This window comes from Miniopterus natalensis, chromosome 11 (assembly GCF_054644295.1).
Source record: "Miniopterus natalensis isolate mMinNat1 chromosome 11, mMinNat1.hap1, whole genome shotgun sequence".
NCBI lineage: Eukaryota > Metazoa > Chordata > Mammalia > Chiroptera > Miniopteridae > Miniopterus > Miniopterus natalensis.
This window is the reverse complement of record NC_142091.1, coordinates 75,232,125-75,254,566: the sequence shown is the minus strand read 5'-3', so window position 1 is coordinate 75,254,566 and position 22,442 is coordinate 75,232,125. Positions and strand designations below refer to the sequence as shown.

Here is a 22,442-nt window from a genome sequence, read left to right as displayed (position 1 = left end):
GGCGCTTCCGCTTCCGGCCGAGGCCCCCGGCAAGATGGCGGCGCCCATGGCGGCCTCAGCCCTGCCGGTCACTCTCGGGCGGCTGCTGTCCGCGTGCGGCCGCGGCGTCCTCAGACCGCCGGGGCCCGGAGCAGGTGAGACCCGGGCCGCGGGGCGAAGGGAGGGAGCGGGTTTCCCGCCGGCCCGCGCCCTGCGTCCGTCCGACCTGAAGCCGTCGGTGCCGGTCGCCTTCTGGGGCGCGGTGAACGTGGCCCCGGCTTTGGGGTCGGGGCCGCCGAGGTCCAGACGCGGGCCCTTCAGTCAGGAGCCTGAGCCCTGGCACAGCTGCTCCCCTCCGCGCAGGGCCTGTCGCGGGGCGCTCGCGGGGGTCAGAGGGCGGGGGCCTGGCGGGGTCCACCCCCGAGACCCGCGCCCCCCGCCCGGTCGTCACCGTCCAGCAGAAGCGGCGCCTGCGCTTTAGCCGCTGGGTTGAGAGGCTCAGAAAAGACGTTCCCGGAAACCGCTTCTGCCAGAAAATGGCCTGGAGAGTGCGCGCCGCGCGAGCACCGCCGCTACTGTGTTTGTTTTTTAATCCTCCCCCGAGGGTGTTTGCCTCTGATTTTCGGAGGGGGGGGGGCGCCGGAGTCCCCCGCGCGCCCCGAGCGAACCCGCTGCCCGCCGGGCCCGGCCCCGACCTCCGAGCCGGCGGCCAGGGCTGTTTTTTTTAAATTGAGCTAAATGCATATTTGATGCCATTAAAGGGCTCCCCCTTTTTAGGTGCTGTATTAAGGGTCATTTTGCTTTTTAAGGCATCGTGTTGCGCACGGGGGCTCGTGTGTCGTGCAGGTCAGCGCGAGAGCCCAGGCCCGGGGGAGGGGTTCGGGGAGACGAGGCCCAGGCTTCCAGGGGGGGCGCCCGGCGAGCCAGGGGAGACGGGGTGACGCTGCCACCGCCCTGCGGGCCCCGAGGGCTTGGCTTTTGCTCCCGCTGAATGGCACGGGAAGCTCTGGGAGGGTTTCAGCAGAAGAGCGGCAAGACCCTGGCCGTTGGCTGAAGCTGTTGCATCACCTCAGTCCCCTGCCCTCGGTCCCAGAAACCAGCGCCACACGCGGGGACAACACAGGGTGACAGTACCAGGAGGCGGGCTTGTCAACGGGGCCACCCGGAGGCGCCAGGCACCGGGCACAGGACAGGGTCTGAACCCGCCGGACACTTGGTCAAGGAATGGGTTAGCGGGTGGGCGACTCGGTTTAGGCCCCTTAGGTGGGGTGACGGACGAGTCTCAATGCCCACGGTAACAACTAAGGACGGCAGGCGATGCTCTCTGAGCTGTGTCCGCCTGGATGTCCTGCGGACACATCATGATGGGGTTCGAAGCAATAACGGGGACAGCCCTGCGTTTGGTGTCACCCAGGGCGGCTCGCATTTCACGATGGTAACTGCGCCTCTCTTGTCCCCTCAGCCTCCCTGTGGTCCACTCCTCGGAGGTCCCGTTCGCACAGCGCTCCACTTCCACAACGGTAACGTCGGTTTGCATGACTCTCCTCCCGCTCGTAGGACTGTCTTTCTGACGTCAAAACTTCACACTTTTGGGTTTTCAGAAATAGTTCTGTTTTAACTCTTTTGACAATAATTCTCTCAGACCCTTGACATACATAGAGTGGAGATAGAACTTCAAGAATCCAAAGGGCGAGGTGTTCCCCGTTCCTGCGTAGCTGGAGTTATCAAGGGGAAGTTGTGGCTCCTAAATGGAGGGTTTCCAACCAGGAAGGAGGTTGTGTCACAGGCAGGTTGGGTCAAGATCTCTAGGAGGAACCAGTGAGCTTTGAAAGATAATATTCAGTGTTAAAATCTCATACTTAAGGAAGAAACTTCACTGTAAACTACATAAGGTGGATTTGACAAAGTCACACTGGATGGTGGACGTACACAGAGGAGCAGGACAGGGTGGCAGTTACGCGTGCAGAGGCCCCGGCCCTGCCCTGCCCTGTGCTCAGGACCTCAGGCAGCTCCCGAGCAAGGCCGCCCATCCGAGCCGTGCCACCTCTTCTGCAAGCGGGACGAGCGTGTCTAGCTCCGTGGAGTTTTGTGAGGATAAGTAAATGTCTGCATTTAAAGTGTGGACAGTGCCTGGTGTACACAGAGCCCTCATTCAGCGCCACCACCTCCACACCAGTCTCAGCAGCAGGGAGGTCCAGGGGTTTCTGTTTCTCAAAAGGGAAAGTTGAAAAACTGAGTCAGGATCTAAAGGAATCGTAAGTGGGCCTTTTCATTAATTTGGCTTATTTTTTTCCCCTTTCCTCTGTGAAAGGCGACTGCTGCCCCAGCGGGTTCCAGTTTCCGGTCTTTGTTCCTTTCACGGGCTCAGCTGAGTCCTGCCAGAGCCCATGTTTCTAGGGCTCTGAGGTTAGCACGTTGGGAAAGCTCAGGTTAACTTTTTGGCCAGTTGACTCCAACATGGGAAGTGTCACTCATTTCACAGGTTTGTGTTGAGCACATGCCGGTGAGAAAGACAGAAAAGTTCACTTTCTGGTAGCAAACAGCAACAGAAGCTTAAAAACAGTTCTGAGAACTTCCATCTAGGTGTACAGACCTCCCTTCCTTTTATTTTTCTAATCCTCACCTGAGGATATGCTTATTGATTTTAGAGAGAAAAGAAGGGGGAGAGAGAGAGAAACATCGATGGGTTGCCTCCCATACGCACCCGACCAGGTATCGATTATGCAACCTTTCAATGTAAAAGACAACGTTCCAACCAACTGAGCCACACTGGCCAGGGCCAGACCTCCCCTTTTTTATAGACTGCAGAAATTTGAGGCAGCAATAGGTCAGGAATTTAGGGAGACCCCTCCTTTTGAGACCAGGCTTCCCTTCTTTGCCCTCCACCCTCAACCACCCCACTCTCTATAGCAGACTGAGCTCGGGGAGAGTTTCTGGAATGAAGAAAACAGCCACACCTAGTGTAGTGCCACTGGGCAGGGAGGAGCAGACAGGTGACCGAAGCACAGGACGGAGTGTGGCAGTGGTCTGCAGCTCCAGGGCCCTGAGCTGACCACATCCCCCCTCTGCTGGGTACAGCTGGGCACATGGTCCCCTCTGACCCCCCACAGCCCTTGGAGGCAGGTGCTTTATTCCTGTTTTCTCAGTTAAGGAAGCCAGGCCTAGAGTCGGTAACACTTACCAAGGTCACGTACTCTGCAGTGGAGCTGGGGTGCAGACCCAGGGTCCACAGGGTTATTCCGGGGAGGGCCCTTCTGGAGTGGAAAGCTCACAGTTTCTCTCTGGACTATTGAATGCTTAGCCATTGTTCCTGGAAATGCATGGCAATTCTGAGAGGATATGTGGGGGCCTGTCCTCAGATTTACACCAAAGGGTTGGGTCCCTACCAAAGAGCCAGTGCCGCTGTGGTCCCAAATCACATGACACCCTCAGCAGGTGTCCCTGAGAATGTGGGCTTACATCTCCCTCTGACTTCCGGGGCAGCTGCCCTGGCAGCATCCGAGAGGGGACCCGGTGACGTGGCTGGGTGACGTGGCAGACCCTGTCCTTCCTGGCGTTTCCACACAGCAATGTCTCATGATTTTGAACTGCCTTTTCACATGTGTGACATGCATGTGTCAAATGTTTTTACAGATACGTTCCTAAAACATCCCTGAGTTCACCACCATGGCCTGAAGTTGTTCTGCCAGACCCAGCCGAAGAGACCAAACACCACGCAGGTAAGAGGCAGAGCCAGGGTGCCAACCACCCTCCACACACCACCTGGCCGCTGAGCGAGGGGGTCACGTTTCTCCTGCTCCAAGACCTGGTACAGCAAATGCTCTGCTTCATTCTGCCCCTTAGCAGCAGGCTCGAGAGCCACATTAATTCAGCAGAGACCCCTGAGCACCTGTGACCCTGGTGGAGAGAGCCAAGGCCCCGCCACCTGCTGTTACCCTGCCCTATAGCCACTCCTCCAGGAGCCCCACGTCACACAGCTGCGGGAGAGCAGGAGGGGGAGGCGTGGTTTTATGTACTAAAGTCCCAGGCCCCAGTGTGGAGGTGTAGCTGCTGCCTTTCCATCGTGGGTAATGGCTGGCCCTGTGCCACTCTCCGGCCTCCCTCCCCGCAGAGGTCGTGGGGAAGGTGAACGAGCTGATCGCCACCGGCCAGTACGGCAGGCTCTTTGCTGTGGTGCACTTTGCCAGCCACCAGTGGAAGGTGACCGCTGAAGACCTGATTTTAATCGAGAATGAACTAGACCTGGCATGTGGAGAGAGGATCCGGTTGGAGAAGGTGAGACTGTCAGTTTCTTTGCATTCAGGGACTCGGCCCCAAATGTTTGACCCCTGCTCCTGGGCCATCCCCGGAGAGCTTTCCTCAAATCAGAGGTGACCACAAGCAAGACCAAGGGACAGGAGTGTGAGTGACGAAGCGGGCTGGCCAGGCAGGCACAGGCAGGGCCGAGGGAAAGGCCGGCAGAGCTGAGAGGGGCTGGCAGAGCTGGCCGCCACCTCCGAGGGCGGCCGACTCAGGAGGCTCACCCCTCACCGGAGACAGGCAGCGTGTCTGTTGATCTTCTCACGTCGTTAGCGAATTCCCACAGGAAATGCTCCGTCGCAGGTAAGATAAAGGTCCCAGTTGAGGATATAGAGTTTGAAGCCCATATTTTTAGGGGAAAAATGTTAAGTTTCCGCTGGAACACTGACGTTTGATTGGCCGGCTGCTCTGTTTTGAAGCAGCGAGGCCCGGTTCCGAGGTCCTTCCCTGGGCACTGGCTCTTTCTTACATTGGGAACTGCGAGCTCTGTCTGTTTAGCTGAGCGTTGCTACCCTTCTGTTATGGTTCTGTTTGCTGTTTTCAGAGTCTATTTGATTTTTGCCTACTCTGCTCCTACTTATAAAACTATATACAAAATATAAGCTCTCTGTACTAGGTCGCTTTTCTAGGATATGTATTACTGTCAATATAATGTAACGTGACACATAGGATTTTCCCTATTAATGAAAACTCCGTCCTCTGTGAGTGTAGGGTTTTGGCACGTTTGCTCTCGCTGAGACGGTCTCAGGGCCTGCGGCCTGAGCCGCCTCCTTAGCTCGGAGCTGGGCGGCAGCAGCGCAAGCTCTCTTCTGAACGGCGGGCGCTGGCAGGTCTGTTGTGAGCACGTGGGCTTCGGGAGCCTGAGTCACTACGGCTTCGGGAGTGCGTTTGTAAAGGTTTCAGAAAAGGTGTTATTTGGAAACGTTTCACGTTAACATGATGGGAAGCGCCGTCTAACGCAGGTGGTTCTTTATAACGTGGGAAACCCAGGCATCGGGAGCAGGTGCTGAAAGTGAGCCTAAGACAACTTGTCATTTGTCGTCATCTGATGTGCGCAGGCCACCGGTGGTGTTACGGATGCGCTTGTCTTTAGACATCTACATTTAGTGCGGTTGGATTTTTTTCTTACCAGTAAAACTCAAGACAGTCTTCCAGCATCTACAAAAACAGCACTGTGCTTGGACTGCGAGGGTGTTTTCATCTGTGGCCACATTTGGTGGCAGTTTCGCTGCACTGAGGACATGGTGGCAGCAGCTGGGGTTCTGCTGGTGTCAGATACACCTGAGCCGCAGTCTCGTGTCCTGCGACCGGCTTCCAGGGCACCGCTGTCCGACGTGTGTGTTTCTCCCTGTGTCTGTCAGACATCACTGAGGATGGTTTTTTTGTGTTTGTTGTTAATTATTAAAAAGCTGCCATTTTCATAGGAGTTTGACACTTAACATGATAGGCGATCCCCACATCAAACAATCTTACCGCCTGCGTCTGACGGTCCAGGCATTTCTGAGAGGTACCACTCATGGCCAGGGCTGGGTAAGGTTTGTTTGAAGCAATGATTGAGGTAGCGGATCCCGTCCATAGCAGGATCTCTGACTGGTCCCTTTCTCATTTCCCAGTGCACCCGAGTCACCACCTGTCCTGAGTGACTGTGTCACTTACAGGCAACACCCTGTTTCCCTCTCAGGTCCTGCTGGTTGGTGCTGATGACTTCACACTGCTGGGCAGGCCTCTCCTGGGGTAACGTGCGCTCAGATGCGGGGCTTTGTCCACGGCTGGGCGGTGAAGCCGGGCAGGGGACGGGGTGGGCATCCATCACTCGATCCGACGCCAAACACAAGAGGCTTATACTCCGTGATGGCGGATGCTCCGGGTCCCCGTGGGAGGACACCCAGACCAGGCCAGCGGTCTGTTACTCACTCGCCCCCACATGGCCCTTGAAGACCTGCGGGCAGGCTGCATTGTCTTCATCATGCGCTTTGTAGCTTTCAGACCGTCTACAGGGAGGCATGTGTCCCTTTTAAAATCAGCAAAAAAGAAAAACTCATTTTTTAGAATCTTGTGAAAAACATGAGCAGCATTGAAAGCAAATGGAGAAAGCACGTCACTATTTACTTTCCCTCTCCTAGGAAGGATCTTGTCCGCGTAGAGGCCACAGTCATTGAAAAGACAGAATCATGGCCAAAAATCAACATGAAGTTTAAGAAAAGGAAAAACTACAGGAAGAAGAGAAGTGAGTAATGGGGCGGAGCTGGCGCCCTGTGGCCACCCCCCGTGTCCCTGCCCTGCTCGGCACCACCCACTGGGCCTGACCAGGAGGGCCAGGCCAGACTCCTCCTGACCACACCAGGGGCTGAGACTCAGACGGGGCCTCCACTGGAGTCACAGTCCCCATGAGGCAGGTGCTCCCCCCACACCAGGGACTGAGACTCAAGACAGGGCCTCCACCGGAGTCACAGTCCCCATGAGGCAGGTGCTCCCCCAGGCTGGGACCCTGCAAGCTGCGGGATCCTGTCTCGGGAAATGTGTGTCACTCACAGCCCTTAGTCACAGCGGGAACTGCTGCCTGGCCTGCCAGTAGTAGGGAGTCCTTCCAGTACACCTGAGAAAACAGCCTTGGCTTTACCTGGCCTTGGGTCAGGAAGCCTCAAGGTCAGCCAGATGGGGCCGTGCACCCCCCTACAGTCCCGGGGTCTCTGAGCACGGTGGGGGAAAGGCTGGGGGCTTCGACGAGGGCTCTCCTGGCCCCCAGGCTGGTTCGAGGCAGAGTCCCTCATGGAAAGAGTGGGTGCCAGGGGGCGGGGTCTCTCAGGTGGCTGATTAACAAGGTTGGAGGTGGTGGTCCAGCAGTGACTGAGCTCTCTCTCTCTTCCAGTCATTGTGAGCCCGCAGACTGTCCTGCGGATAAACACCATTGAGATTGCTCCGTGTTTGAGCTGATCGTCGAACTGACATTTGCAGAAATATAAAAATAAACTGTTTTCCAGGGAGCCTGAGTTTCTGTTCTGATGCCAGAATTGTACCGGTTCTGGTTCTGGCTCGAGCGCCGGGTCGCTGGGCAGCAGCCTCCCCACGCCAGGGGCCAGAAGTTGGGGAGAATCCGTAGCCTGGCCCTCCCCCAGCAGACCTGGGTGCTGCGTGAGACAAAGACTGGCGTTCTTGGCCACCCTCCACCCCCCACTGCTGGCAGCAGGCCAAAGGGACCCTTTAGGAGATGCATCCGGGACCTGGGAGCTGACGCCAAGGGACAATCTAGATTCCACTTCTGGGCAAGACAGACAAAGACGAGCAGATCCCACCTCTGAGTGGGTCCGTGTGCCTGTTGGTAGTGATTTGCTTTTTAAAAGCTGGGGTGAAACCAGGAGACTGGGTGTAGAAGGAAGGGGAGGTCACGGTACGGGGGTAGTGCCCTGACCACCAGAGGAGGGACCTCGTTGGGCCTTGAGGGCCAGTTGCTGAGCAGTAGCAGAGACAGCAGGGGGCCAAGGAGGTTTGAACTTGGTTCTGAAAGCAGCCACCTGTCCTGGAAGGGTTTGGGACGGTCAGGCAGGCAGCTAACCCAGGAAAGAAGGGACAGGTCCTGAACCCAGCGTGGCCCAAGGGATGGAGGCGTGGACTTTGGGGAGCGGGTGTGGGGAGGGAGGGACTCTCAGACACCCAGGCCCTGGCTCTGTGCCTCCCTCCAGGACAACAGGGCTTTCGAGTGACACAAACACAAACGACAATAAATACCTTCTTGGCAAGATTCCTTCAAGCGTCCCTTGGGGGGTCATCCCTGTGATGTGGAAATCAGAAAATGAAGACAGCACTGACCCAGGAGGCCTCTCCCCCTTCCCTCCTGCTCCCCGGATGCTGGCCCAGGCCTTGGGGATGCTCCCCGGCAGTGCCCTCCGTGGACAGCAGGGGGCGCTCAGTCCTGCAGGAGGAGACCCCAGTTGTTCCCCTGCTGTGGTTGCTGGGCTGGAAGGGTGGTGGGCCCCAACCTCAGAGGTGGGGTGCCCTCTGGTGCCGCCACATGGGAGTTTGTGCCCTAGCTCCTGCGGACACCTGAGAGCAACGTGTCTGCAGTCCCACCCAGCCAGGCCTTCTCTCTGGCTCTCCCTTCGCCAGCCAGACACCGGGTCCTGCGATTGTCCCCGTGCAGGCTGCAAACATTTGAGACAGGACTTACCTGAAAAGTGCCACGGTCGGCCGCCCAGCTCATCAGGGGTCCTGGAGCCACGCAGGCCAGCAAGCGTGTGTGATCTCGGCTACGTGACCAAGCACTAGGCCTTGACTTCTCACCCGTCCGAGGGGGTGAAGCGAGCTCGGCCAGTGGTCACCTGTTACCCAGGAGAGCGCAGCCTGTGCCCCAGGGCCTGGCGACGCGCCTACAAAACATTAACACCGGTGCTGGGCTGGCGGGCGCTCACTCCTTTTCAAACTAGACCAGGTACCCTCACAAAAAGGGAGAAATGACACCCCTGTCCGGGCGAAAGTGAACACCCTGCAGCATCGACGGCCCTTGGAAACAGGCCGAGTGAAAGAACCCGCCCGGGCGGGTGTGGCCCAGGGGCTGAGCGTGGTGCCAGGCATCAGGAGGTCACCGGTTCCATCCCCGTCAGGGCACATGCCAGGGCTGTGGGCCCCGTCCCCAGTGGGGGGCATGCAGGAGGCAGCCGATCGATGTTTCTCATCGATGTTTCGGTCTCTCCCTCTCCCTCTCCCTTTCTCTCTAAAAATCAATAAAGACATTTTTTTAAAAGAAAAAAAAGCCATACACAAAATTATAAATATTGTACGATTCTACTCACATGAACTATCTCGAATAGGCAAACTCAGAGTAGATGGAGGTTCCCAGGGGCACAGGTTCGGGGTTTCGGTTCTAGGTCCCGGGAAAGCCACACATAGGGGCGATGGTGTCACCACAGTCACGTCACTGAATTGTCACAAAAGGTTAAAAAGGTAGGTTTATGGCCTGTATATTTTACCCCAAATTTAAAAACAAATAGGAAACCTGGTTAACAACATCGCTCTCGGTTGGGGGGGAGCCGAACAGATCCCCATCGGTACCTTAGCAAAGTGTGAATGTTCCCTGCAGGCCCGACGCAGCTGTTCTGGGCAGGTGTCCCGGACACGCCAAGCGTCACCTCAGGGTTGGGAGGGCTCTCTGCCTGTGCCAGCACACGCTGTCCCTCCTGCCCGCTGGGCTCGCCCAGGCCAGCTTTCTCCCCTTTTCCACAGAAACACTTCGCTGCTCGGTCAGCACCGTGAGCTGCCCCAGGGTCTCCAGGCACCTGCCCGCCTCACCTCCCATGAGCCCAGTCGCCCCCCGCCCCCGCCGGCACCCACCTTGGCCTCGCCCAGCTCCTGACGGTGCTGTGCAGCCTTCACCCCAGCTTCTCCCCTGGGCTGAGAGCGTGGCTCCACCCTCCCCAGGCCACAAGTGGCCCAAGGCCCAGGCTGTGCCACCCAAAGCCTCCCAGGAAGCCCAGCATGTGCGAGAGCCATGGGGGTGGGCATGGAAGGAGCGTGTGAAAGGGGACAGTGGGACCCAGACGGCCCAGGGATTAGGCATAAGGGTCTTGGGTCAGACTGTCACCTCCATCACTCACCGGTGTGCCTGGCTGCTATGAATACGTGTCACTAGCTCAGAGTGGACCGCCCAGGCCACCCCATCTCAGGAGGCCCCTCCCTGGTCACCGTCTCAGCTCCGTCTCCTGGTGTCAACAGTTGAGTGTCTCGCCTGCCTCCCCCGCCGGACCGCCAGCCCCAGGAGGGGACGTGTGTCTGTTTTATCCGCTAACGTGCACACAGCCACCATCCACCGCCACCCTGGCCCCGTCAGGCAGGCAGGCAGCGCTCCAAACGTCTCCGTGGGAATCCCGATTCCACACTGCGGGGGACAGCAGTGGGTCCCCGGGAAGGGCCAGCGTGGCTAGTTCCGTGCAGACAGACCTCTGCGGCGTCCCGGGAGGAGGGGTCAGGAGCCTGCCCAGGGGTTTGTGGAAGACCGGGAGTCACTCGTGCCTGCTGGAACCACAGGAGAACAGCTCTGAAAGCATTAGATCAAGCGTGTCCCAGGGGATGTCTGCAGATCCCCTGGTCCAGCAGGTGGAGCCATCGGCCCGCAGGCAGCGCGTGGGGCTCCTGCCAGCACCTTCCAGCATCCTCACACCCACCCGGGCCCAGGCTCCCGGGCCACTTCCTGGGTGGGGCTCGGCCAGCAGGTAAGCGGCAATGGCACACCTGCCGGCCGCGCGCCCTTCGGCCCACTTTCTGCGCAGGTGACTCAGCAGAGACGGGGACAGGCAGAGCCCAGGCTGCCTGACCTGAAAGACACCGTCCCGTTTTCTTCTTTCCTTCCTCCTGCTGACGGCCACCAGGCGACACAGACGTCGCCCTCGGGAACCCGGCCAACCGTTCCAAGCCTGGGCGTGCGCAGCAGAATCACCAGGGGTGCGTCTGGTCCTACACCCAGGCTCCTAACGGAAGCCCAGGGCTGGCAGAACCCACCCGGCGTCTCCAGGAGCGACCTCTGAGGGGCTCGAAGGTCGCTCGTTTTAACGTACAATTACACTGCGCGGGGGCTGCCTCGGAGCCCGCACGTCAAAGAGGAAATGGGGAAAGAGGGAGACCTGCTGGGTTCCTGCCCGATGCTCCTGGTCCAGGGACAGGAACCAGGCCTGGGAAGGCCCAAGTGCACCCGGGCCGGGACAGTGACAATGGTGACACTTGCTGAGCTGGTGCCGTGTGCAGGGGTAGGTCAGGCATGTCACACACACTAACTCATCTAACCCTCACTAGCTTGCCCTGCCGGTTTGCCTCAGTGGTTAGAGCGTCGGTCTGCGGGCTGAAGGGTCCGGGGTTCGATTCTGGCCAAGGGCAGGTTTGATCCCCAGCCCAGTCAGGGCACGTGCAGGAGGCAACCGACCGATGTGTCTCTCTCGCAGCGACGTTTCTCTCTCTCTCCCCCCCACTCGCTCTGGGAAGCAATGGAAAAAATACCCTCAAGTGAAGATTAAATAAAAGGCAGCCCTACGGAAAGTAACCTCACAGGGCGAGCGGCTCCCAGGTTCCTTCCTGGGCAGGCGTGGGGGGTGCTCCCGCCCAGGCCTGGCCTGTAGCTTCCTCGGTGGAAGGGTAACAGCCCCCGCCCTTTGTTCGTGTGCGTCCAGGTTCACACACCTTTGAGCGCCAGAAGGAACACCCTGGAGGGCCCCCCCTCTGAGAGCCCAGAACCTCTGATCCAGGCCCGGCCTTGCTTTCTCCGGTCTTCCTGGGCCCCCTCCTAGTCTCCAATGTGTAGCTGCAGCGGCAAAACTGTCCTCCAGAGCACTGGAGACCTTGCTGCCGGCATGCCATCGGCTTGGCGCAGACGTTTCTCACGTGGACAGGCCGGGCTGCTCACAGAGAAGCCGTGGCCAGTCCCGGCCCGGCTGCGCCTCAGACGGCCGGGCGCGTGGGTCAGGAGAGGCGCACACTGCTGCTGTAACGGGTGAGCCCTGCTTCTCCGGGCTGTCCGCGCAGGAACGTCTCACTTCTCGCTCACGAGAAACCTGTGCCGGTTGGGCTATGGTTTCAATCCCAGAGCAAGTGGGGTGCTGGGAGGTGCCGCTCCACTGGGTGCCAGGCAGAGGAGCCAGTGCGCACGTGGGAGCTTTTCAAAGTCCTATGGCCAGACCCCAGCCAGACCCCCAAATCCTGATTCACTGAGTCTGGGGTGGTTCCCTGGGTGATTCTAATACGGGTGGCCCAGGGCTGAGAAGCTCGGGTGCAGCTCCCGTCTGAACCGAGGGGCTTCTCCGGGCTGAAGGTTTTGGGGTTTTTCTGTGTTTTTTATTTTAATTTTATTTTTTATTGACTTTGAGAGAGAGGAAGGGAGAGAAACATCGATTTGTTGTTCCACTTATTTATGTATCATTGGTTGCTTCTTGTATGTGCCCTGACTGTGGATCGAACCCGCAACCTCGGTGCATCGGGACGACTCTCTAACCAACTAAGCTGCCTGGCCAGGGCCTCAGGGCTGCCGGTTTTGAAGAGATAAGGAACTGGGGGGACTTCTGCAGACCCTGCATCGTCCCCAGCAGAGCCTGTCTCTGTCCTCCAGCAAGGGGGAGCCCCACCTCTGCCACTTGCTCCCTCTGTGACCCTGAGAAAGTTCATCCACGTGCCTCAGTTTCCGTATCTGTGGACTGGGGACACTAGCGTACCCACCATTTCTCGCCCCGGTGGGAGTGTGGGGTACACGTTGCGGCCGCCTGTCCTGGTGCTGGCTAACGTTACCGCGTGCAGCTCTGCAGCACCCTGACGTCTCCTGCCTTCCAGAAGATCCCCTCCTCCCGGGATGACGGGGTGCACAGAGACGGAAACGCAACACTTCCTCCCCTTTAAGGGAGGACACTCCTTCACCGTCAAACCCAAACCTTGACACCAAAATGGACATTTCATCTGATAAGCAATGTTTTCCTTGAGAGAACTTACCAAATCTCTGAAAAGAGAACACGTTCTTCTGCAGGCCGGCCGGAGGCTGAATCTGGATGCCAAGCGGCGACAGCCAGTCCCTCCCACGGGCCCGGGCCCTCGGGACAGCCCGGCGCGGCCCCGCCACCCCGGCAGGCCGGCCTCGGGCGCCGCTGCAGACCAGGCCCCCGAGGAGTCGCCCCTGGCAGCAAACGAGCCTGAATCCTCCCTCGCCAGGCAGCCAAGGCCCCACAAGGTCCCATTGCTGCCCTCACTCCTCACTCCATCCCTCCCGAACCTCAGCCAGAGGGCAGCAGATGCCAGGAGCGTCCGAAATGGAGCCCAGCGGGGGGGGGGGGGGGGGGGGGTGACGACAGGTCGCCCTCAGGTGTAGGCGCACGATCCAGTGCCAGGGCGTGGTAATGAGACCAAGAGTTCCTCCTGAAGTCACCAGCCATCCCATGGGCTGGGACCCTTGCCTGGAGCCCAGCCACACGCTCTCCCAGCCCCCCGCCCCCCAAAACCCGGCACCTCCCCTCCCCCTCCTTGAACCAAGTCACCATGAGTCCTGCCATTTTCACTCAGCATTACTCAGAGCTCCCTCCTGGATCCATTTCCTTCGCCACCACAGTGGTCACGGGTCACAGCAGGCGTGGCCGGGCTGCAGACGCTCCCAGAATCTCACCAAATCCTTCTGTTTATCCCCCGAGGAGGCGAGCTCCTTGCTCACAAGGACGATGCCCTCATAAGCTTCTGGGTCCTGCACTAAGCCTGGCCCGGTGCCCCACGCGGGACAAAGTGACAACCATCTTCCTGACCTGGGCTGGTGGAGCCCAGCGCTGTGGGTCTGCATGGACCTCGGCGGGCCCTCGGCCTGGCCCTGGAGCCCACCTGCCGGGGCTGCTGTCCAACTCTGCCCCTTTCAACCCTGTGGCCTTGGATGCAGCGGCCTCACCTCTCTCTGCTCCTCATCCTCTTTGTCTGCAAAATGGGCAAGACAATGGTGGGTAAAGCACTTAGAAACCTGAGGAACGCAGAACAAATAAATCACAAAAACAAGGTCAAGTCTGTGTAAATGAATGAATGGAAGAATGGGTGGGTGGGTGGGTGGACGGGTAAGCGAATGTTGGGAAAGAGAGTCTGGCCAGCTGATTTCTCAGACAAGCTCTACTCGTGAAAAATATTTGGAAACACAGGAAACCAAATTCCAGCCACACAGTCATGATGTCCAGAGGCCAAGCTGGGGCCCTGCTTAGGGACAAGGCCTGGCACAGCAGGAGCTCATGCTGGGAACTGAGCGAACTTGAGGACAGAGTGGCAAGTGGGAAGTGGAGGGGACTTGGCAGAGGAGGTCCTGTGAGGTCCGTTCACAGGTCACTGCCTCGCGGCCCACCCAGAGGCCTCTCCCACCCAGCAAGCTGTCCGGCTCTGTCCACGTGGCCAGGCTGAGCCCAGGCTCCACCCCCTCCGTCACCACCTGCCACCCAGGGCTCGCTGCAAGCCAGGCCCTGTGCCCGCACGTTACAAAATTTATCACGTGTGATCCCAAAAGTAATCCCTCTGTGTTAGTCAGGGCTCCAGAGAACAGAGCCAGTGGCACCTCTGTGGGTACACAGAAAGGTGCGTTAGGGCTATGCTCATGTGGAGGCCGTCTCACCATCTGCCCCCTGCAAGCCGGAGACCCCGGAAAGCATAAATCCCGTCCAAACGTGAAGGCCCCAGAACCAGGAAAGCCCCTGGTACAAATCCCAATCCAAATGGAAAGGCCCAGGATCCAGGAGCACCCAGTCTAAGGCCAGGAGCAGATGAGTGTCCCAGCTCAAGCAGAGAAAACATGCTCAGGTGTCGGGAGAAAAACACCGTCCTCTCTCCTTCTAGGCGGTCTAAAGATTAAACTGACCCGAGACAGATTAACAGAAGAACAACAACATTTAATCACATACGCACGAGGGCCCCGTAAGATTATGAGGCCCACAGGCAGCCAGGCAGCTGAGGCCTCTATGCCCCTGCGCCGAGGAGAAGGGACGGGGCTGGGACGTCAAAGGGAGGGAGGCGATCGACAGGGCGGTGCAGGAGCCGCTGTGGGCCCTGCGCACCGGGCCCTGCGGAGACAGGGGACAGAGAGGAGAGTCGGCCCGCTGGGCCCGCTGTTTCTCCCCAGCTCACCACGCCGCTCGCTCCACCTCTCTGCGAACAGCTCTCCTCCTGCGCCAGGCCCTCTATCTAAATTCTTTTAGGCAGTTAAGGGAAAGATAAAGAAAAGCTTCCCGAGTCTGCTGTTTCTTAAAAATAATCAGCCAAAGATAATCCTCAGGCCAAAGAGACACATTTCAGACACATGTCAGCGGGGACAAGGGGGACCATCTATACTCCGTCTAAAAACTCAAGGGCTCATCTCTCAGAGTCGTCCTCACAACATGCCCAGAAATAATGAAGTTTAACCATGTAATCCCCATAATAACCTACTCTATCACCTGTCGTGTTACAAATGAGGAAACTACACCATGGGTGAACCTCAGAACGCCATGCTGTGTGAAAGAAGCCAGACACGAAAGGCCACGTACGAACTGTCCAGGACAGGCAAACCCATACAGACCCAAAGTCGATTCGTGGTTGCTTAGGCCTGGAAGGGTCAGGGGCCAATGGCAAGTGACTGTTGATGGCAAAGGGTTCTTTTGGGGCCATGAAAATGTTCTAAAATTGTGGTGATCACGGCCCATCTGTGTAAATGTATTAAAAATCATTCAAGTATATACTTTAAAAAAGACACACTTGGTAAAAAAATTTTTTTCAGCTCAGTTTATACAAGGATCCACAACCTAGCCCGGGCCAGTGTGGCTCAGTTGGTTGGAGTGTTGTCCCGGACACCAATAGGTGGCAGGTTCGATTCCTGGTCAGGGCACATACCTCGGTTTCGGGTTTGGTCCCTGGTCTGCAGGAGGCAAACCTATTGATGTTTCTCGTTTCTCTCTCACCCCTATGTTTCTCTCCTGCCCCCCCTCCCCCCGTCTCTCTAAAAAATCAGTAAAAATCTTTGAAAGAAAATAGGCAAAGTGTATGAGTACTATACTTAAAAAGAAATACAAGTCCTTCAAATTTATGAAGACACCCAGCCTTACTCATAATAAAAGAAATGCAAATTAAAACTGGACAAGAATATAGCATTTTTCACTTCCCAGACTGGGGGAAATCCAACATTTTGACACACGTTTCTGGTGAGGCCCTGTGGAGCTGTGTAAGTGTGCTCATACCTGTGGCGGGAGAGGGACAATCTCACGGACCATGTGAGGAGTAATTTTATGTGTCAGCTTGACTGCGTCACAGGGCTGTGGGGGGAACAGCTATTTAGTCAACTATGATTCTGGGGGGGGGGTGAAGGTGTTTCTAGGTGAGATTAACATTTGAATCAGCAAACTAAGTAAAGCAGATCGCCCTCTCTAATGCAGGTGGGCCTGGTCCAATCAGGTGAAGACATGAACAGAACAAAAGGGCTGCCACTCCCTTGAGTAAGAGGAAACTCCTCCTGCCTAACTTGGAACTGGGACATTGATTCTCCCCCCCCCCCCCCCTTTTTGGACTCAAACTGAAATACTGGTTCTTCCTGGGTCTTTAACCTATCAGACTTCACACTGGAATTATCCCATCAGCTCTCCTGGGTTTCCAGCTTGCCCACTGCAGGTTTTGGGACTTGTCAGCTTCCATACTGCATGAGCCAATCCCTTATAATAAATTATATTATATTTAAAATTATATATATCCATCCAATACCCTAATGGTTCTGTTTCTCTGGAGACCCATAACTAATACAAATACCAAGGGCAATTCGGTAACAGACATCCACACTGTGCACACACATGGCCTTGACCCAGCAATCACAATGCTGAGAATCCACCCTACGGAGAGGCTTGCAGGTGAACAACTGACCTTTATGCAGATATTCGTTGCAACAATGTTTATAGACCAAAAGACAGCAGACACCTAAGTGTCACAGAGGACAAATAAGCTGTGGTAAAATAAACCATACGACAGAACACTGTACCCTCAAACAACATAGGAAAAAATTTAAATAGGAGTGACAAGAAAACAGCACCAAGACAGCCCTGGCTGGTGCGGCTCAGCTGGTTGGAGCATCGCCCGGTACGCCAAAAAGCGGTGGGTTCGATTCCCGGTCAGCGCACGTACCCAGGTCGTGGGTTCAATCCCCTGCCGGGGCACCTTTGTGAGGCAACTGATGTGTTCCTCTCTCACGTCAATGTTTCTTTCTCTCTCTCTGCCTTCCTCTCTCTAAAATCAATTAAAAAAAAAAAAAGTTACCACACATTTGGCGGCTTAAAACAAAATAGCACCAAGACATATAAGCAAAATTTTAAAAAGGCAAACAGGGCACGGGGCTAGACTAAGCTGCCTTTTTTCACATGAATCAGAAGGAAATATACATATATACTCATCTTTGCTTGTATTTTCATAAGGAAATTCTGCAAGGAAAACCCAAGAGACTAGTCAGAGTGGTTACCTGTGTGTCCGTTGGGGCAGGGGTGAGAGTAAAACTTTTCCCTACTTTTTTTTCACGTGCCCCAGTTATGAAACACTCTGGCCACCAACACAGCCATCAAGCGACGATGAAGGAGGGGCCGTGCGCCTGCTTTGCCCCGACGGGCGGACGTGAGAGCAACACCACCAGCCAGGCGCTCGCCCGGGTGCTCTGCAGACTGATTTGCTATTTGAACCATAGTGAAGATTCCCCCGCCCACCTGCAGCGTTACCTGTTGGTGGCCCTCGGAGAAACCAGCCCCCAGCGGGTGGCATCTCCTCTGGTCATTACTGGACGTCCCCGACCTAGGGCAGGTGCGGTGCACAGCAGCAGGGGCTGGAGAAACACATTTGGGGCAAACGGTTAACTGGAGGAACTGGAAACAAAGGATCAAGAAACAACAGAGAATGTCTGACATAGGTGCCCGTGGCTGAGCAAGTCATTTCCAAAACGCTGCTGGCGAAGGGGCTGGGGGACAAGTCCCAGGACTCTATACACAATTCGATCTGTTCTGAGTAAAAGAGATCCCTAAAATAAAACTGTGGGGGCGGGTATAAAAATAAAACTGTGTGTATATATAGTGCTCCAAAAAATGTATACACACACTTTGAATAATTATAAAGGCAGTGTTTATTAAAACATATTTCATTTTCAAAACTGAGCTATCGGTTGTTAAAGTGTGTATACATTTTTGGGGGGACACCAAAGTGTGATGTAAAATGTGGAAGAGTCTCGAATACGCAGCCGACTAAGAGTCGTGGTTACCTGCGGGGGGGGGTTGGGGGGGCGGGAGAAGGTGGGGGGGCTGCTGACTAGTTTCTATGGACTCGGCCCCGGGAACGCACTTATTTCCCTGGGAAAAGCTACTCACATCCGATGGAGAAACAGAACCAAACGCTCCGGGACCGCGCGGCTTCCACGCCGCGAACACGCGCCACGCGCGTCCGGACGCGCCACGGGCACGGAGACCGGAGGAAACGCAGCGAGCGCCGCCAGCCGCGGAGGTGTCGGGCAGTTTGTAAAAGCTTTTCCCTGCACCTCCAGCGTTTCCTCTTTTCCCACAGTGACTGCGCCGTCATTGCGTAATGTTAGGGCTTAAAAAAGAGGCGCCCGAGCAGCCAGCTGGGGAGGCCAACTCCAGCTCCAGCCCCTGGGGGCGCTGGCGACCGGCCGGGGTGGGGGCGGGGGTGGGGGCCGCGGGGTGGGGTGGACCGAGGGCGCCCGGCCCAGGAAGGCGCCCCGCCCCGCGCGTGGAGGGCGCTCGGGGCGGGCGCGGGGTCTCCCCCGGCGCGCACCCCCCACCCCCACCCTCCCCACCCGCGGCCCCGAGTCGCGCCGCGCGCGCGGGTCCCGCCCACCGTCTAGCTCCGCCCCGCGCCCCGCCCCGTCGACCTTGACCCGCGGCGACCTCCCGGGGCGCCCTCTCGCGCGCGCTGGGACGGTGATGGGGGGGCAGGGGGACAAGTGCGTCGCGCGGTCTGCCACCCCTCCCACCCCAGCAACTCCTAGCGCGCAAAACACGGGCTCTAGGGGAGCCTGGGACGCAAATGAGGCTGCGGGTGGGCGCCGAGAGGAGCCAGGGCGAGGGGGAGAGCGGAGGAAGCCGGGGTGTGCGCGGGGGGCGGGCATTCGGACTCCCGCCCGCACCTCGCCCGCCTCCAGCCACCCCCCGCGGCAGGACCCGCGCCTGCGCACAGCGCCCGGGACCTCGGTCGCGCCCCGGGCACCAGCCGCTCCCCGGGCCTGGGTCGGGCACCCCCGCTGGCACCCAGGCCGGCAGGGGTAGGGCTGCAGCGCCGGGGTCGCCCGCCGAGCTCCCCGCGGGAGAAACACGAATCCAAAGGAGCTGGACCCTTGGGCGTTTTTAAAATGCAACCGCTCAGGCAGCTGCCCCAGCCCCCGGCCGCCCATCCCGGCCCACCGCCCCCACCTCCCCGCGGACCCGCTGTCACTTCCTCTCCCGCACCCCACCCCGCCCCCGAAATTCCCCAGGCTCCTCTCTCCTCCCTCCGAAAGCAAGTGACCTCAAGGAAACAATTAACTTATCTGGCGGCCAGTTCGGGCCCAGCCGACGCCCCTTCCTTAACTTTCCACCGGTTTTGGCGAGCTGGCCGGGTTCGGGTCATCAGAAACGGACTCCACCTCGGTCCGCATCCGGAGTGGGGCGGGGAGGCCCCTCGCATCGACCAAAGGCCCGCGCCCTGGAACCGGGCCTGCGGGAGGACCCCGAGGACGGGACTCTCAGGCTGTCTGGGGTCATCTGGTGAGGCTTCTTGTCGCAGGCGGGGTCTGAGTTGACCCTTGAAGGCTAAGCATGAATTTTCCAGGTGAGAAAGGAGACAGCAATTGGGTAATAGTTCAGGGTCAAGGTCATTGTGGGAGCCCCAACCCTCCCGACCCCCGTCCCCCCACCCTGACCTCCCCCCACAGGTGGATCAGGGCTGGTGAGTGAAGGAGCTGAGGGCACTGGCCGGAGGAGGGATGGATAAACAAAACCGCCATCGGCCCATACAATGGGGTGCTATTCAGCCTTAAAAAGGAATGAAGCCCTGACAGGCTGCACCCTGGATGAGCCCTGAAAACACTGTGCTCCGTGAAAGAAGCCGGGACACATACTGTAGGACTCCATTCATAGGGACTGTCCAGAATAGGGAAATCCATAGAGACAGAGCAGGCTGGTGGCTGCTCGGAGGGGGGTGGGTGGAGGGAGTGACTGTTCATGGGGACGGGGTTTCTTTTAGGGGAACATGTTTGGGGAAACTGTTCTGGGGTTAGATTGTGATGATGGTTACACAGCCTTATGTATATACTAAAAACCACAGATTGGTACACTTTTAAAGGCTGGGTTTCACGGCATACATGAGTCACATCCTAGCAGATTTTTTAAAGGGAGGAGGGCTGTGGGCAGAGCCCCACATGGACCCGGCACCATCTGGTTATTACCCCATTTTGCAACAGAGGAAAGTTTATCTGCTCCGGCTTCACAGCTGGGCAGGGCTGCAGCTGAACCGAAAGCTAGATGCGCTCTGAGCATCGGGAAAGGGTCCTGGTTTACCCCGTTGCCCTTCCTGGCATTTAGCACACAGCTAGGCACGAAGACCAGAGGGGAGAGGGAAGGCATTTCACATAGAGGAACAGCAAGAACAGGTGCCCAGAGGCCCCAGGGTCCAGGCTGGCCTGGCCACGGCTGTGGGCCAGCTAAGACTCGACTTCAAGGCACACCCAGTGAGCTGTCGCCTGCTCTATGCCCGGCATGCTGCTTGGTTCACTCCAAGAAGCTCAGGTGGGCTGTGGCTGGGCTAGTGGGTCTCAGAGGTGACTGGGATCTGAAGAGGTCACGATGCTGACCTTTGAACTACTCTGACCTTTTCAAAAAGCCTTAAAGGGGTTCCACATTCATCTGCCAGGCCGGGCTCTTTGCTCTTGGCTGGCTTCTGTGGGTCTTAGCAGTCGCGGCCCTGCTCCCGAGGGAGGAATCTGTTCGAGGAATGCTCTCCAGCCGGCAGTCGTGCCCGTTTCTGATTAACAAACAAGGAAATAAGTTTTTCTTTCATTGAATTTTACTGTTTATAGACAAAAGCTTTTAAAACATGGTCTCCGCAGAGAAAAAGTAATCCTAGCTAACGCTCCTGCGGCACCTACTGTGTACTTGGTAACGCGCTGAGCACCTCCCGTCCGCACTCTGGTTATCTTCCTCGAGACTCTCCAAGGCAGCGCCTATCATGCTGCCATTTTACAGGGGAGGAAACTGAGGCACCGAGAGGTTAAGATCACTCAGCTGGTCAGCGACAAAGTCAGGATTTGAACCCAGGCCACCTGGCTCTGGAGTTCCCATCCCTAAGCAACCAGAATTACTGCTTCTCCAAATCAATAAAAAAGGGTGGTGAAAGTTGCTCACGAGTCTCCTCGCTCAAGAACCTCATTTTAGGACATACCTTTTTTCATTCAAATACCATTCCGATCACTCATGGTCCAAGAACATGCAAATAATAAAGCATAAAATAAAATCAGATGTGAAAGATGGATCGGTCTTCAAACGTAGCCAATGACGCCACTCTTGCCTATGACCTCACCGACATAACACCTCCGTGGCCACCGGGCCATTAGCAGAGCTTCCTTAGCTGTTTGAAGCCACCAGCTTGAGTACCAGGGACTAGTTTTTTCAAGCTCTGAATACCTGTAGGGATCTCAGCAGCGGTTGGAGGGACCAGCTCAACCTTGGCGTAATGCCGAAACCTGGGCAATTGAGACTTGGAGTAAGTCACAGCTGTGTTTACCAGGGCCAGGGCCTTCTCCACGAGGTCACAGACAAATTGGGCCGTGGTTCTAGGATGGAAAGTCCATGGCCTCCAATGGCTGGCAGAAACCTCATTTATTTACCTGAGGAAACTGAGGCCAAGGTGGGGGTGCAAGGCGTCCATGCAGCCAGCGTACTGGGATGCTGCCTCAGGAAGGCAAATGTCTGCCTACCTTCCCTGTCTCTAAAATGGTCCAAGAGGGTGCTGGATACTTCAGGGTGCAGAGGAAGCCAGATAGAGTCCTTGCCCTGGAGGGGAGGAACAGTGAGGAGGAGGGAGAGGAGATGGGGTGCACAGGCCTCTTTTCCCACTCCTGCCCAAGGCATTGCCACCTCCCAGGCTTGGGACACTCTCCCTGCCTCTCCCCTGCCCCAGCCTGTTCCCCTCCTCCCAACTGTGCTGTCTCCCCAGGTAATCCCACTGTCTCAGTGTCATCACCTCCACTTCACCTGATGGCCCACTCAATGCCCCACTCAACTTTCAATCATTTTTTTTAAAAATATGTTTTTATTGACTTTAGAGAGAGAGGAAAGGAAAGGGAGATGGAGGGAAACATCAACGTGAGAGAAAAACATCGATCGGCTGCCTCCTGCATGCCCCCTACTGGGGATCCAGCCCACAACCTGGGCATGGGCCCTGACCCAGAAATCGAACCAGTGACTGTTTGGTGCATGGGGTGACGCTCAACTAACTGAGCCACACCAGCCAGGGCTCAATCATTTTTAATTTTAAAAACTGAGGCCTAACACACAGGTAGCAAAGAACGTCACCTGCATAACCTTAGGCGTATAGGGCCCTTTCATGGGCGGCTCAGTCAGTATCGGTCACCGCCGTCAATGTGCATCATTTACGTTATTGAACAAACAGTACATATACTTTCCGTGTGCTTGTTTGCTGTC

At 57.0% G+C, this 22,442-nt stretch overlaps 1 protein-coding gene and 1 pseudogene across 2 annotated transcripts; one reads left to right on the top strand and one right to left on the bottom strand.

Moving 5' to 3' along the window:
* The first annotated feature begins 26 nt into the window (after window positions 1–26).
* Window positions 27–7,253, top strand: MRPL21 (mitochondrial ribosomal protein L21). 2 transcript variants are annotated; one of them, XM_087822057.1, is made up of 7 exons: window positions 27–134; window positions 1,442–1,499; window positions 3,613–3,698; window positions 4,091–4,254; window positions 5,960–6,012; window positions 6,402–6,505; window positions 7,148–7,253. In XM_087822057.1, the coding sequence occupies exons 1-7, from the start codon at window positions 35–37 to the stop codon at window positions 7,210–7,212; spliced, it is 630 nt and encodes a 209-aa protein (XP_087678183.1). In that variant the 5' UTR covers window positions 27–34; the 3' UTR covers window positions 7,213–7,253. The 2 variants fall into 2 exon arrangements, with proteins under 2 accessions (XP_087678183.1, XP_016068959.1); XM_016213473.2 differs by lacking the exon at window positions 27–134 and adding an exon at window positions 664–825.
* A 14,024-nt stretch (window positions 7,254–21,277) lies between these two features.
* Window positions 21,278–21,666, bottom strand: LOC107537411 (ATP synthase F(0) complex subunit g, mitochondrial pseudogene; annotated as a pseudogene).
* Between the last annotated feature and the right edge of the window lie 776 nt (window positions 21,667–22,442).

Excerpts from the sequence above, each read along its gene's own strand:
- MRPL21 (XM_087822057.1), top strand. The coding sequence starts at position 35 with ATGGCGGCGCCCATGGCGGCCTCAGCCCTGCCGGTCACTCTCGGGCGG. Across the intron at positions 1,500-3,612 it reads AGCGCTCCACTTCCACAACG|ATACGTTCCTAAAACATCCC; the intron begins GTAACGTCGGTT and ends ATGTTTTTACAG. Across the intron at positions 3,699-4,090 it reads AGAGACCAAACACCACGCAG|AGGTCGTGGGGAAGGTGAAC; the intron begins GTAAGAGGCAGA and ends CCCTCCCCGCAG.